At 52.7% G+C, this 16,541-nt stretch overlaps 1 protein-coding gene across 1 annotated transcript in view; it reads right to left on the bottom strand.

Annotated features, from left to right (window-relative positions):
- FBLN7 (fibulin 7) overlaps positions 1 to 16,219 on the bottom strand; it is a 47,963-nt gene extending 31,744 nt beyond the window's left edge. Inside the window, exon 1 of the mRNA XM_008254064.4 lies at positions 15,904 to 16,219. Within this exon, the coding sequence (XP_008252286.1) occupies positions 15,904 to 15,981 (78 nt within the window). The 5' untranslated portion in view covers positions 15,982 to 16,219. The remainder of the gene's footprint in view (positions 1 to 15,903) is intronic.
- Between the last annotated feature and the right edge of the window lie 322 nt (positions 16,220 to 16,541).

Raw genomic sequence — 16,541 nt, 5'->3', positions numbered from 1 at the left:
TTTATTTATTTATTTGAAAGGCAGAGTGAAAGAGAGGGAGAGACAAAGAGACAGATCCTCCATCCATTGGTTCACTCCCTAAATGGTCACAACAACTGGGGCTGGGCTCAGCCTAAATCAGGAAACAGGAATTCAAAGCAGGTCTCCCGTGTGGGTGGCAGGGGCCCAAGGAATTGGACCATCTTCAGCTGCCTTCCCAGGTACATTAGCAGGGAGCTGGATTGGAAGTGGAGCAGCCGGGACTGGAACCAGCACTCCAACATGGGACGCCGCCTGCATTGCAAGGGGCAACCCAACCTGCTGAACCACAATGCTGGCCCCATGTTTTTGCTTGGTCATAATAAAAAGCATATTCCCTTCAAAATAATCTGAAACAAAGAAGAACAATTCTCATGGCCAGAGACAACCACCAGTGACTTTCTGTTCAGCTTTCACTTTGGGGTTAGACCCACGTGTGCCCACGCACAAGTGCCGTGTTGCATGGCCAGGACTGGAGGATGCAGGTCGTACATCAGCCCCAGGTCCCACATTTCCCTGCATTTCCAGGGTGGCGTCGGCATCACGTCCATGAGCAGAACAGCCCATCGGACTCCTGGGACTCAACCCCACTTCTGTTCCTCTGTGCAGTTTATGAGCGATGGCCTACTCCCCCAACACCCACCACTGTCTCCTGCACTGAGTCAAGGGGAGCCACAGCATGGAAACAAAATCCTTTCTGTCTTTGCAAATGCAGCCCTTGCTGAGGTCAGCCTGAGGGGCTGCCAGAGCTTGTTGGGCAGGAAGCCCACCACACTCTCCAGGGCTGTCCATGCACACTTTGGTGAAGGGCTGGCTTTGAATAGTCTTTTCCCATCTCGGGGTCCTGGACACCCCCACCTCCACCCCCACACTATGAAAGCACCCACAGGCACTCCAGTGGCAGAGCTCGCCAAGGCTGCGACTGGGTGGAGACCAAATCCAGAGGGGTGATACCCTCTGAGGGGGGAGCCTCATACACTGGTGGTGGGAATGTAAACCAGCAGCGCCATTGTGGGAGACAGTACAGAGCCTCTAAACAACTAAAAATAGAACTGCAGCTGGCCCCGCGGCTCACTAGGCTAATCCTCCGCCTTGCGGCGCCAGCACACCGGGTTCTAGTCCCGGTCAGGGCGCCAGATTCTGTCCCGGTTGCCCCTCTTCCAGGCCAGCTCTCTGCTGTGGCCTGGGAAGACAGTGGAGGATGGCCCAAGTGCTTGGGCTCTGCACCCCATGGGAGACCAGGATAAGTACCTGGCTCCTGCCATCGGATCGGTGCGGTGCGCCGGCTGCAGCGCGCTAGCTGCGGCGGCCATTGGAGGGTGAACCAACGGCAAAGGAAGACCTTTCTCTCTGTCTCTCTCTCTCACTGTCCACTCTGCCTGTCCAAAAAAAAAAAAAAAAAAAGAACTGCCATGGGATTCAGCCACCCCACTACTTAGATAGCCCAAGGCAATGAAATGCTTGTATCAAAGGGACATCTGCAGGAGCACTAATCACAGCCGCCAGTATACAGAAGCACTCATCACACAGACGAGTGGATCCAGAAAATGCGGTAAGAACGTATACTCACTGGGATACTATTCATCCATGTGGCAACATGGATGGAACTGGGGGACACTGATTAGATGAAACAGTCAGACACAGCAAGACAATTACTGCAGGTTCCCACTCATACAAGTGGATGGCACCTAAGCAGTTAGCAGACTAGCAGTCACGAGAAGAAAGGTTGGGGAGCGGGGAATACTGGGAGGTTGAATAACAGCTACTAAAATACAGTTTGAGAGAAGAGCTAAGTTCTAATGTTCTACGGTACACTGGCTGGGGCTGGGCCAAGCTAGAGCCAGGAGCTCAGAACTCCATCCTGGTCTCCCACATGGGTGGCAGGAGCCCAAGCACTTGGGCCATCTGCTGCTGCCTTTCCCAGGCACATGAGCAAGGAGCTGGATCAGAAACAGAGTGGTCAGACTCGAACCAGCACTTTAATATGGGATGCCAGCGTCACAAGTGGCGGCTCAACCAGGTGTGCCACAAAGCCAGCCCCTGCTTGGTTTCTTGGTTTCTTTTCTGTTGTGTTTGTTTTGCTTCCTTGCCTTGGTGCCTCTGGACTTTTTTTTTTTTTTCTTCTTTTTTTTTTGACAGGCAGAGTGGACAGTGAGAGAGAGAGAAAGAGAGAGAGAGAGACAGAGAGAAAGGTCTCCCTTTGCCGTTGGTTCACCCTCCAATGGCCGCCGCAGCCGGAGCGCTGTGGCCAGCGCACCACGCTGATCCGATGGCAGGAGCCAGGTACTTATCCTGGTCTCCCATGGGGTACAGGGCCCAAGCACTTGGGCCATCCTCCACTGCACTCCTGGGCCACAGCAGAGAGCTGGCCTGGAAGAGGGGCAACCGGGACAGAATCCGGTGTCCCGACCGGGACTAGAACCCGGTGTGCTGGTGCCGCAAGGCGGAAGATGAGCCTAGTGAGCTGCGGCGCCAGCCCCTCTGGGCTCTTTTCCTTTCCTCAATTCAGCCTGGGAATCCTCAGATGCTCTCCGCTCCCTGGGCAATGCCCCCAGCTGCTGGTCTTGCCCTCTGACCCCAGCCACTCCTTCAGAGAGCAGAGCCAGCCCAGGTGAGCAGGAGGAAGGTGAGAGGCAGGTGGGTCTGCAGCAGAGGGAAATGTTCAGTCAGCGGCTCGTCAGGCGGCGCCAGTGGGGCCAGTGGTGTCTCCTTCTCCCAAGCCTCTGGTCTTCGATGTGAATGACAGCCCCTCAGTCTTGGCATCTGGAATCGCAGGCCCAGGGTGAGTTCCTCGGGTCTCACCTCCCACCCAGGCTGCATCCCTAGGGAGACTCTGGCACACACACTGCCCTTTATATGGGGGAAATGATGACTTCCTGGAAATGCAGATTTTACTGACTCGAATGGTGCATTGGGTTCTATTGGATTATGGGTACTTATTTTTTTCTTGAATAAAAACTTATGTCCTGGGGCTGGCACTGTGGCGTAGTAGGTGAAGCCGCCGCCTGCAGTGCCAGCATCCCATGTGGGCGCTGGTCCAAGTCCCAGATGCTCCACTTCTGATCCAGCTCTCTGCTGTGGCCTGGGAAAGCAGTAGAAGATGGCCCAAGTCCTTGGGCCCCTGTAGCCGCGTGGGAGACCGGAGAAGCTCCTGGCTCCGGATCGGCGCAGCTCCAGCCGTTGCGGCCATTTGCAGAGTGAAACAGTGGATTGAAGACCTCTCTCTCTCTCTCTCTCTCTCTGCAACTCTGCCTTTCAAATAAATAAATAAAAAATGTCTAAAAAAAAAAGAAAAGAAAGAAAAAGAAAACATATGTCTTGTCCTTATTTTTTTGTTCCAGGCAGTAACCGAGAGCATGGAAGGCCCTGCCAAGGGGTGGGGCATTGAAAGGATGTGGAAATATTTAGCCCCTGCCCCGTGGCCAGGAAGTCCGCCCTTCATCCCCAGGACCTGGGCTGCTGCACAAGCCTCAGGAAGGTACGCAGAGGCCCAGCGGTCCCACCACTGCACCTGTGGATCAGTGGAGTGAGCAGCCCCGTCAGGCCTCTGCCAACAGCTCTTCCCAAACAGCAGCCCCTTCTCCCAGGGTAGCGGGAGCAGGTGTGAGGGGCAGGTGGAGGGAGGGCCGGTGCCCACGTGGCGACAGGAGCAGCTAGCATCAGGGGGCCCAGAATCACGTATGGCTCTAAGCAGGCCCCTCGAGGTGAGCAGGCCTGGGACACCTCTTCCTCTTTGGAATGCCAGCCTGAGCAGCCACTGCGCCATCTGTACCCTAAACCGCAAACACCCAGGAGAGCCAAGTGGGAGCGGGCTCCACTCTTGTCCACAGTCAGGGCTGCTCTCAACAGGACTTGCCTCCCATTCCTAAATGTGCCAGGGAGAAGGCAGAAGATGACGCCAGGGACGCCTCCCACTCACTGAATCACAGGGGCATGCTGGGGGCCACTTCTGGGAGACCCCGGTGGAGGCTGCGAGGCTGTGCCACCGTCCTCTGCCTCCCCAAACCGTGCCATTGGCAAGGATGGCTGCTGCTCTGCCCAGCAAGAGAGAAGTCTGCTTTCCCACGGCTCACATCTGGGCTGCCCTGGGGACCGCTTTGGCTGTCAGAATATGGTGGAAGCGGCGCGCCTGTTCCCAGGAAGCTGTGTGCTTTGCTGCTCACTCCTGGCCTCCGTCTCGACCAGCACCATGCAAAAAGCTGCAGCTCAGGCCGCACTGTGGCTCAGTGGGCTAAGCTGCCATGCAACGCCAGCATCACAGAGCCTCGCAGCCAGTTCCAGTCCTTGCTGCTCTGCTTCTCATCCGGATCCCTGTTTATGTGCCTGGGAAAGCGGCAGAAAATGACACAATACTTGGACCCCTGACATCCATGTGGGAGACCTGGATGGAACTAAAGGCTCCTGGCTTCAGCCTGGTCCAGACCCTGCCATTGTGGCCATTTAAGGAATGAACTAGCAGACAGAAAATCTCTCTCTCTCTCTGTCTCCTCTCTCTGTCTCCTCTCTCTCTCTCTCCCTCCCCCCCTTTCCTCTTTCTCTCTCTCCCTCTCTCCTCTCTCTCTCCCTCCTCTCTCTCTCTCCCTCCTCTCTCTCTCTCTCCCTCCTCTCTCTCTCTCCCTCCTCTCTCCCTCCTCTCTCTCTCTCCTCTCTCTACCTCTCTCCCTCCTCTCTCCCTCTCTCCCTCCTCTCTCTCTCTCCTCTCTCTCGCTCTCTCCCTCCTCTCTCTCTCTCCCTCCTCTCTCTCTTCTTCCTCTCTCTCTCTCTCCCTCCTCTCTCTCTCTCCTCTCTCTACCTCTCTCCACCTCTCTCCCTCCTCTCTCTCTCCTTCCTCCTCCCTCCTCTCTCTCTCCCTCCTCTCTCTCTCCCTCCTCTCTCTCTCCCTCCTCTCTCTCTCTCCTTCCTCCTCCCTCCTCTCTCTCTCTCCCTCCTCTCTCTCTCCCTCCTCTCTCTCTCTCCTTCCTCTCTCTCCCTCCTCTCTCTCTCTCCTTCCTCTCTCTCTCTCCCTTCTCTCTCTCCCTCCTCCCTCTCTCCCTCCCTCCTCTCTCTCTCCCTCCTCTCTCTCTCCCTCCTCTCTCTCTCCCTCCTCTCTCTCTCTCCTCTCTCTCTCTCTCCCTCCTCTCTCTCTCTCTCCCTCCTCTCTCTCTCCCTCCTCTCTCTCTCTCCCTCCTCTCTCTCTCTCCCTCCTCTCTCTCTCCCTCCTCTCTCTCTCCTTCCTCTCTCCCTCCCTCTCTCTCCCCCTCCTCTCTTTCTCTCCCTCCTCTCTCTCTCTCCCTCCTCTCTCTCCCCCTCCTCTCTCTCTCTCTCCCTCTCTCCTTCCTTTCTTTCTCTCTCCTCTCTCCCTCCTCTCTCTCTCCTCTCTCTCTCCTCTCTCTCCTCTCTCTCCCTCTCTCCCTCCTCTCTCTCCCTCTCTCCCTCCTCTCTCTCCCTCTCTCCCTCCTCTCTCTCTCTCCCTCTCTCTCTCCCTCCTTTCTCTCTCTCTCCTCTCTCTCTCCTCTCTCTCTCTCCCTCTCTCCCTTCTCTCTCTCTCTCCTCTCTCTCCCTCTCTCCCTTCTCTCTCTCTCTCTCTCTCTCTCTCTCTCTGCCTTTCAAATAAATAAAATAAATCTTTTCAGACAGGAAGAGAAAAGCCCTTGGCTTTCCTGATGGAGAATGAGTGGGAGAGCTGTGCCTGGGTGAGCACACTGAGCCCACTCCACGCCCCGAGCCACTCTTTCTTTCAAAACCAAAAGCAGGGGCCTTGGGGTCAGTGCTGTGGCATAGCTGGTAAAGCTGCTGCCTGCAGTGCCGGCATCCCAGCTGCTCCACTTCTGATCCAGCTCTCTGCTATGGCCTGGGAAAGCAGTAGAAGACGACCCAAGTCCTTGGGCGCCTGCACTCACTGTGGGAGACCAGGAAGAAGCTCCTGACTCCTGGCTTTGGATCAGCACAGCTCTGACCATTGTTGCCATTGCGGCTATCTCGGGAGTGAACCATTGGATGGAAGACCTCTCTCTCTCTCTCTCTCTCTGCCTCTCCTTCTCTCTCTGTGTAACTCTGACTTTCAAATAAATAAATAAATATTAAAAAAAAAAAGCAGGCTCCTTGTCTATTTTGTTTCCAGTATTTTAGATCTAGAAGATTCACAATCCATACAATTAGTGTAAAAATCCCTCCAGGGCTGGTGAATACATCCAGAGCTGTGACCACAGCAGACATCCCTAATCAATCACAGACAGCAGACATCCCTAATCAATCACAGGATCTTTTCATGCTGAGCTCCAAAGTGACCAGTAACCCCTCTCCACCTGACCCCAGGCAGCTCCAGGTAATCGATTCTAATCACAGCTGCATGCACACCGAGGAGCTGTCTTTCCGGTCACAGTATGCTGGGAAGAACAGGCTTTGGTTTTCATTCTCCTGTTCATCTCATTCATTCTCAGATTGAGGAATAGGGTCTGGAATCCCACCCCCGGAAAGCAGCATGGGTTTTCTCCGGGAAATCGGCAAGGGGCGGGGGACTGGTGTTCACTTGGCAGGAGAAGAAACCTGGGTCCCTGTTCCTCCCCTCACTCCCTCCTGGGGCTGTCATTCTGTTGGCCACATCAACCACTGGCCCCACCTACAACATGGGGCAAATGGTGCTACCATTGACAGCTTTAAAGCTTCGCTATAGAGAAAGGGAACAGGAAGAGGAATTTGAGAAGCCTCACAGTAATGGATTAAAAATTGCGTCCCTAAGATGTGTTCAAAAACAACAGGGAGGAAGCCAAGGACAAAGAAGGCTCCGGCTCAGACGAGGAGGGCGGCTCCTCCCCATCAGGCCTTGGGTAGGTGCAGGGCGTGAGGACTGGGGACTCGGGCTCCAGGACAGCGGGCTTGAGAAAATGTCTACGAGGACCTTGGAGACAACTGTGCTTGGGGAGATGACAAATGGGGAAAAAGGGGGAAAACCCCAGGAAAATCGACAAAGTTACACAAGAAAAGAAGTTAAGCAGAGTGGACTGTTCAGCCTGCAGGGAGCGATGGAAGGAAGCAGACCAGCTGTTTAGCAATGAGCTGTGGCCTTCTGGGTATTTCAAGGTAGCTGCTTCAGGAGAGAGGGGCTCTGGACTCCACAACCTGCCCAAGGGAACACAAAAGTAAACCGAGACACTGCGGCTCTGTGTCTACCAGAAGACAAATCTCCAGGTCCCCATGGTTTTATTGGCGAATTCTAGCACACATTTCAAGAACTGGCACCAATGCTACACAATCGTTTCCAGAAAGCAGAAAAAAATATCTATCTTATTAACAGACTAAAGAAAAACCACAGGATCATACCAATTGAGGCGGAAAAGGCATGTGACAAAATTGCACATCCATTCATAATAAACACTCTAAGTAGGATGAGAAGCAAATCTTAGCCAGACAAATGGCAACAGCAGAAAACCTGCTGCTCACATTACACCGAAAGCTCAAAAACGTTTTCTTGCTAAGATGTTTTCTCACTAAGTTCTCTAACAAGCTAAGAATGTCCACTCTCCTATCACAGTACTTGGAGTTTTGGTCAGTGTAATATGGCCAAGTAAGTAAATGACACATAGCTTAAACAGGAAGAAATAAAGCTGCACCTACTCACAGATGACGTAACTGTTTATGTAAAAAAATCTGGGAAAACCTACCCCAAGTTTTGCAATAACTAAGTGAGTACCATAGGTCAATACAGGAAAGCCAGCTGGCTTTCCATATCCTAAGAATATACAACTGGAAATGAAAACATGTAAAATAGGGCTCAGTACCGTGGCACAGCAGGTTAAGCTTGCAACGCCAGCATCCCACATCAGCTCTGGTTCATCAGCTGCTCCACTTCTGATATAGCTTTTTGCTAATGTGCCTGGAAAAGCAGCAGAAGTTGGCCCAAGTGCTTGGACCCCTGCTACACACCTGGGAGACCCAGATGGAGTCCCCGGCTCTTGATTCGGCCTGACCCAGCCCTGGCCATTGTGGCCATTTGGGGAGTGAACCACAGGATTGAGGACCTCTCCCTCCCTCCCTCTCTCTCTCTCTCTCTAACTCTGCCTTGCAAATAAATAAGTAAAATCTTAAGAAAAGGAAAACATATAAAAAAGATCCAAAAATGAAGCACTTAGATATAAACTGACAAAATGTTCATGTTGAACACTAAAAATGTTGATGAAAGATCTAAATAAATGAAGATATAGTGTTCATAGATTGGAAGACTCAATACTCTTAAGATACTAGTTCTGTACAGATTTAATACAATTCCAGTGAAAATTTCAGTAGAATTTTTTCATATATGGACAAGATGATTCTAGAATTTCAATGGAAAACCAAAGAAACTAGAATGGCCAAAACAACTCTGGAAGGAATACTCAAGGGGCAAATTGCAGCTAACGCCGCCGCCTGCTGCGCCGGCAACCAAATGGGCACCGGCTCAAGTCCCAGCTGCTCCAGTTCCGATCCAGCTCTCTGCTATGGCCTGGGAAAGCAGTGGAAGATGGCCCGAGTCCTTGGGCCCCTGCACCTTCATGGGAGACTCAGAAAAAGCTCCTGGTTCCCGGTTACTGATAGGCTCAGCTCTGGCCATTGCGGTCACTTGGGGAGTGAACCAGCAGATGGAAGACCTCTCTCACTCACTGCCTCTGCCTCTCTTTGTAACTCTGTTTTTCAATAAATAAATCTTTTTTAAAAAAAGGAATAGTAAAATCAGAGGACTCACTCAACCCGAATTTAAGACTTACTGTAAAGTTACAGTCATCAAAATAGTGTTATTTGCAGAACTATACACACACGTATGGGTATCAGCATAAGATAATTCAATGGTGATTCAACACTTTCAACAAATAGCATTGGAACAATTGTATATTCAAATGCAAAAAATGACTCTCAAAATAAACTCCATATTGCATTAAAGAGCAACTCAGGACAGATCATAGATCTAAAGTAAAAATGCAAAACTATAGAAATTTTAGAAGAAGACATGGGAGGGATGGGCATTTGGTACAGCAATTAAGACACTGCTCGGGATGTCCACATCCCATATCAGTGCTGAGTTCCGGTCTCAGCTCCACTCCTGGCTCCAGCTTCCTGCTAAGGTGCAACCCAGGAGGCAGCAGGTGATGGCTCAAACATGTGGGTCCTTGCTATCCACATCGGGGACCCAGATTGTGTTCCAGGCTTCTCCCTTCAGCCTGGCCCTGCCCCGGCTGTTGTGGGCACTTAGAGAGTGAACCAGCATATGGGGGATGTTTGTCAGTTTGTCTGTCTGTCTCTGCCTTTCAAATAAATAAGATAAACAAATTAGAAATCAAAAGGAAGAAAACATAGGGGAAAGTTTTCATTACCTGTGGTGAGGCCAATAATTCTAGGACTTGACACCAAAAGTACAATGCATAAACACTAAACATTTAAAATCTCTATTCTACAAAAGATACTAGGAAGAGAGGCTACAAACTGGGTGAAAATATTTGTTACTCACATATTTATTATTTAAGGAACACCTAAAATTTAACAAGTAGAGGACAATCCATTTTTTTAAAGATTTTATTTGTTTTATTTATTTGAGAGGTAGACAGAGAGAGGGAGAGACAGAAAGAAAGGTCTTTCATCTGTTGTTCATTCTCCAAATGGCTGCAATGGCTGGAGCTGGGCCCCTTTAAAGCCAGGAGCCAGGAGCTTCCTCCGGGTCTCCCATGTGGGTGCAGGGGCCCAAGCACTTGGGTCATCTTCCAGGGCTTTCCCAGGCCATAGCAGAGAGCTGGATCAGAAATGGAGCAGCTAGGACTTGAACCGTTAGGCATATGGGATGCTGGCGCTGCAGGTAGAGGCTTAGCCCACTATACAACAATGCCAGCCCTAATCCAATTTTTTAAAACAATTTTCAATATTTACTCAGTGAAATAAATATACAGGCCCAATCCAATTTTTAAGAATAAGCTCATATTGGCAAGTACATATCACTGATGAGTGATTTTACTTATTTATTACATTTATTTATTTACTTATTTATTTGAAAGGCAGAGTGACAGAGTGGGGGAGAGACAGATGTCTTCCACCTGCTAGTTCAGTCCCCAAATGGTTGCAATAGCCAGGGCTGGGTCAGCCCAAAACTAGGAGCCAGGAACTCCATCTTGGTCTCCTATTGTGGGTGGAGGAACTCAAGTACTTGGACCACCATCCAATGCTTTCCCAGTTCGCACAATAGCAGGAAACTGGAACAGAAGAGAGAAGCCATGGACTTGAACTAGTCCTCCAGTACAGGATGCTGGCACTGCAAGCAGAGGCTTAACCCACTGAGCTACGACACCAGTGCCGAAAAATCCATTTTGAAAACAGGCAGCAGGGGCTGAAGCTGTGGCATAGCGGGTAAGCTGCAGCCTTCAGTCCCGGCATCCCATATGGGCACGGGTTCGAGACCTGGCTGCTCCACTTCCTGTCTAGCTCTCTGCTATGGCCTGGGAAAGCAGTAGAAGATGGCCCAAGTCCTTAGGCCCCTGCACCCATGTGGGAGACCCAGAAGAAGCTTCTGGCTCCTGACTTCGGATCGGCGCAGCTCCTGCCATTGCAGCCAATTTTAGAGTGAACCAGCAGATGGAAGACCTCTCTCTCTCTCTTTGCCTCTAATTCTCTCTGTGTAACTCAGACTTTCAAATAAATAAATAAATATTAAAAAAAAAAAAGAACACAGGCAGCAGGCGGGGCTGGGGCTGTGGTGGAGTTGGTTACACCTCCGCCTGTGGTGCCAGCATCCCATATGGGCACCGTTTCGCATAGTGACTTCCTCTTCCAATCCAGCTCTTTTCTATGGCCTGGGAAAGCAGCTGAAGCTGGTCCAAGTCCTTGGGCCCCTGCACCCACATGGGAGATCCGGAAGGAGCTCCTGGCTCCTGGCTTCAGATCGGCCCAGCTCCAGCCATTGCGGCCATTTGGGGAGTGAACCAGCGGATGAAGACTTTCCTCTGCATTTCCCTCTCTCTATAACTCTGCCTCTCAAATAAATCAATAAGTCTTTTAAAAAATAGACAGCAGGCTTAAACAGACACTTCATCTATAGACTATTCATGTGGCCAGTAAGCACACTGGGAGATGCCCCACGTCATTAGTCAATAGAGAAATGGAAATTAAAACCACAGAGATACCACTACATCCCCGTTAGAATGACCGGGTAGAAAACACACCTGACAATATTCAGTGCCAACAAGGATGCACAGCACCTGGGAGTGTCATACAGTGTTCATGGGAATGTGGAATGATGAGACTGATTTAGAAAACAGCTTGGCAGTTTCTTACAAAGGGAAGCATGCACTTACCATAGAACCTAGCAATCTCACATCTACATATTTACCTAAGAAAAACCAAGGGCCAGCACTTTGGCATAGCCGATAAAGCTGCCGCCTGCAATGCTGGCATCCCATATGGGCACCGGTTCATGTCCCAGCTGCTCCCCTTCCATTCAGTTCTCTGCTATGGTCTGGGAAAGCAGTGGAAGATGGCCCAAGTCCTTGGGACCCTGCACCCACGTGGGAGACCCGGAAGAAGCTCCTAGCTCCTGTCTTTGGATTGTCGCAGCTCTGGCCATTGCAGCCAATTGGGGAGTGAACCAGTGGATGGAAGACCTCTCTCTCTCTCTCTCTCTCTCTCTCTGCCTCTCCTTCTCTCTCTGTGTAACTATGCCTTTCAACTAAATAAATAATTCTTAAAAAAAAAAGAAAAATCAAACCTGTATCTACACAAAAAAGCTGTATGTGAAGGCCTGCAGCAGCTCTCTTCGTAATTGATAAAACCTGGGAGTGACTCCAAGAGTGTTGCTCAGTGGATGAACTGACCAACTGTAGTATAGCCACACAACCACTTACAACTGAGCAACAAAAGGAACCCAGCACATGGCAGGATCTCAGGGGCATTGAAATAAATTAAAGAAGTCAAACTCACAAAGCAATGCCTTGGAGCCAGCATTGTGGCATAGCAGGTAAAGCCGTCACCTGCAGTGCTGGCATCACATATGTTCACCAGTTTGTGTCCTGGTTGCTCCACTTCCATTCCAGCTCCCTGCTAATGCACCTGGGAAAGCAGCGGAAGATGGCCCAAGTGCTCAGGTCCCTGCACCCACATGGGAGACCCAGTTGAAGCTCCTGGCTCCTGCCACCTGCCATCTGACTTCAGCCCTGGCTGTTGTGGTCATTTGGGGAGTGAACCAGCGGATGGAAGATCCCTCTGTCTCTCTGCCTCTCCCTCTCTGTAACTCTGCCTTTCCAATAAATAATAAATATTTTTAAAAAGCTATGCCTCTTTGATTCCCTTTAAACAACATTTATATGACAATAACAGTGCAGAATGGCTCAGAGCTGTCAGAGGCTGGGGTGGTGGACGGTGGAATTTCAAAGGGCGGCATGACAGTTTTTTTGGGGGGTAGAACAGCTGTGCCTCCTGATGATGGTGGTAGAGTTGCCACATACAGAATATAGCTCTATGGTTAAAATCAAGGAGATATACACAAAAAACATTTGCTTGTATATAAATTTAAAAAGCAACACAGCAAATAGGAAGATGTGGCCTGAAGAGCAGAGCTGTAATGGTGGAGTCTAGGAGCCTGTGACATCTGAGCCCAGAGAGCGACTCTGGAGAGGGAGAAGTCTCTGCTTCACAGGTGAGGAGGGGGCAGGGAGTCTCCTCCCCTCACCAGCTCGTCCAGAGCCTCTGAGCAGGGAGTGGAGAAGGTGCAGGGGTTGTTAAATGTCCCTTATTTCCCTGGGGAGGCTGCTGCTCCTCCTGCGGGAAGGCTACAGAGTGGGCCAAGAGGTGAGAAAGGGTCTCCCCTTGTGGGGTCCCCATACTGCTCAGCACCTTCTCTTCCCCTACAGCCACCTGCTTTCATCCGTTGGTCACAAAAATGCATGCAAAATGACTCGGACAGATACGTCAGCAAGAGGTCACAGTGGACAGCCAGGAGTGACAAGACTGCCTCACCCCACGGAGTCCTAGTGCTAGACCCTGCAGAAGGCAGCCTCCCCCACCCTGAAACACCCGCACTCACACACACCCCACCACAGACACAGTCAGGAGAAAGATGAGACTGTAGCTCCATGGGATCCTGGCACCAGAGACTGAGGAAGGCAGCTACCCTGTAACACATACACACACACACACTAACACACACACACAGTATACATGTATATACACCTACCACCAGGAACACAGATACACACACGGACATATACTTGGGTACACATAGACTCTTACCACCATAAACACAGTCACATAGACACATGCACACACAAACATGAACACACACTGATACATGTGCACACAAGTACACCTACTATCACAATACAGCCTCACATTCACACAGCTACATGCATACTGTGACACAGACACATGCACACACATACACGCATCACCATGCACAGCACACATTCACACACACACTAATACAGAGCGGACACACATACATACCCGTTATCACACGAACAGGCACACATTCCCAAAACACACAAATTTCTGCACACACAATTGCAGACACCAACACACATCACACAGAGACACACACTCATAGAAGCACACACACACACACAGAAACCTGCTATGTTTTCCATTGGCTATCATCCGAAGGACAGAGTGAACACATGTACTGGCAAAGAGAGGAATCCAGCCAGGGCCATGGGCACTCTCTCCACCTGCACACAAATGGCCAAGGGTTGCTGTGCCCCAGGGACTTTGCTTGGGAAAGCCTTGTCTTGGTGCCCTTGCCCTATCTGTCGCATCTGCTCTGTGGCAAGAATGGCCCTGTGGGTACAATGCATTCCCCTCACACCGAATCCCCACCAGTCAACAGCTCTCACTGCTGTACTACCAAGTCACCAGGCCCGCCCTGGTCCAACCGTGTGCCTTGTGAATTCCCCTGCCGCTGGCCCTCCCCTACCTCCCCAACTTCCAACTCTGAGCTTTGGGGTTGCTCTAGAACCCCGTCACCTGCTCTATTAGGATCTCTAGGAGCAACCCACGCCAGATGGATGCCATCAGATTCTCTGGGGTGAGGCCCATCAGGATTCTGCCAAGGTCTGCCCAGAGAGGGCCAGCTCTGTGCAGGTCACCCCTGCCCTACTGTGCTCCATTCAGTCCTCTGAGCACCTGCTCCATGGTGGGGCCTGGATCAGCACTCCAGGTGGAGTCCCTGCCCTTGCAGCTGGAAAGGGGAAGACAGACCAATAAAAACCCCAGAGCATCCACATTTGTCATTGTAAGTGGTGATCAGCCTCCTGCCAGGTTCTTCAGGAGACCACAACAGGAAATGTGGGGGCAGGAAGCGGGGGCTGGAAAGGCCTCTGCAAAGGGGCACGTGTCTGAGCAGAGTCCCAGACGAGAAGGGCCAGTGAAAGCTTGCTCCAGCAGGCACGGAGGCTCCCAGGCCTGAGGTCGGGGGTCCCGGCCACATGGGAATTTGGGGGAAGGGTAGTTGCATCAGAACTTTAGAACAAGTACTTCCGCGGGCAAAGAAAACAAGGTGAGGAGATAAGGACTTTGGGAAAGTCTGGTGGCGGCAGGGCAGGGATCCCACCAGGATCTTCCAGGAACAGAGCCCAGGCAAGCTCGCCTCTCTCTCTCTGTAGCAAACGTGTGACAACTGCAGCCGTCTCACCTGTTTTCTGCGTGACCTCAGGAGACAGACATCTGTCCTGTCCCAGAGGGTATGAGCAGATAGGATCAGGCGATGGCAGGGCGGGACTCTCACCCCATTGCACATCCTGTGCACGCTGCCCTCCTCGGCAGCTTCGGTTGCAGCTCCAGGATGCCTTCAGCTATGCTTCTAGCCTCGGGCTCTGGGCCTGAGGTTTGACTTTGTTTTGCAATCTGCAAAGTGGGTGGGAGATCCCACTGCCCATGCTGGGGGGGGGGGGAGTTCATGTGGCCCCACACTGGGTCTCTACTGCCTGGTTGCAGAGTAACCTGGTTGCAGAGTGTGCCTGCTGACCACATCACCAGGTTTGGTTTGTGCCAAATTCTCCCTCCTTAGAATCTCCTCTTGCACCCTAAAAGGAGCCCAAGAATTCTGTCCCAGGGCAGGGAGTATGGACAGCCGTCTGCAGACAAGAACAAGGACTTGGAGTTGCACAAGACAGACTGAATTCACTGCACTCTTTCCTGGCTGCATGACCCTAAGTGAGTCATAATCCTCTTGGGCCTCAGTTCCCACATCTACAAGATGGGGATCCGGGCTGCTCTGGGCGCTAAGTGCCTGGAAGATCCAGGCAGGGAGCCTGCTGCACAGCCGGCCCTCAGAAGCCTGTGCAAGCCTTCCTTCCTCCGCTGCTACTGTTGCTGGTATTGCTGGCACGCCGGAGCTAGTCTGGTGGGAGCTGGCTCTGAACTGGCAATGCCAGTTCCACCTTCAGAGGATGCATTTTTGTCTACTTTCTTAATTTTTGCAGTCAGTTCCTAATGCTCAATACAGAAGCGAATCTGCTCAAGTCCTTGGGTCAGTGGGACTGAAACCATACAGATGAGAAAAACGCCACCGCCAACTGCCAGTATGCGCGCGCGAGACCACTGAACCCCAAATCCAAGGCCCCGCGGGCAGTCTCAGGGTGAGGCTGCGCCACCTCTGCCGTCGAAATGCTGGCTCTCAGATCTCGGAGAAACCATCCTGCCGTCGGCGGTTTCTCAACGAGGAGCCCTGGCTCGCGTGTACCGACGCGGAGGCGCCTGGGCTCGGCGAGACCAACCCGGGTCCTCCCAGATGCCTGAGATGGCCCGCGAGGTGACAGATGGGGGACCCTGTGCCTCTCTCGGAAACCCAATCGCAGCCCAAGACTCGCTCCAGGTCCCAACCCGGCACCCCAGTTGGCTGTGGCAAGCCCGGGGAGTCCGCGCCTACTGGCGGGACAGGCGAGCGGCGCGCGGGACACTGACCTGGGAAGCCCGCGACGCGGGGCAGGCGAGCAGCGGCAGCAGCAGCAGGAAGAGCGCGCGGGGCAAGTTGGGCACCATCTTGCCGCTCGGAACCTAGCTGCTTGGCGAGGGAAATAACTTTCTGTGACTTCCCGCCTGAGCGTGTCCCAGCGACCCTGCAGCCGTCCCTGCAGGGTGCGGGCGCCGCGCGACCCAGGGGGCGGCTCGGGCGCTGAGGTGCGCGGGAGGCGCCGGAGCGCAGCGCGGCCCGCGGGGGTCGGGAGCGCAGACTCGGGCCCCGGTGCGCGGCGCGCCGGACCCTGGAGCACCCGCACGCACGAGACAGTGCCGGCGAGGCGGGGAAGGCGCCAGCCCCTTGGCCAAGGCCGAGGGAGGAGGGGCTGCCCGGCCAGGAATGCGCCTGGGAGCGCGCCCAACCCGCGCGGCTCCCTGAGGAGGCCGGGCGCGACGCCGACACCGAGTGGGCAGCCTGCGGCCCTGGCAGGGAGGGGCGGCCAGGGCCCCGCACCCGTGTGGCTGACCGGGAGCCCACCCGGGGCCGGTCCACTCCTGAGCCTCCCCATTTCCCAACTGTGGAGACGCCAAGTCACCTGGTGACAAGTGGCCCAAGTGTGTCCCTAACGCTGAAGTCTCCCTTC

The sequence above is a fragment of the Oryctolagus cuniculus genome, chromosome 2 (assembly GCF_051225735.1).
Source record: "Oryctolagus cuniculus isolate XC-2025 breed Fujian yellow rabbit chromosome 2, ASM5122573v1, whole genome shotgun sequence".
Taxonomy (NCBI): domain Eukaryota; kingdom Metazoa; phylum Chordata; class Mammalia; order Lagomorpha; family Leporidae; genus Oryctolagus; species Oryctolagus cuniculus.
This window is presented reverse-complemented; position numbering and strand designations above follow the sequence as displayed.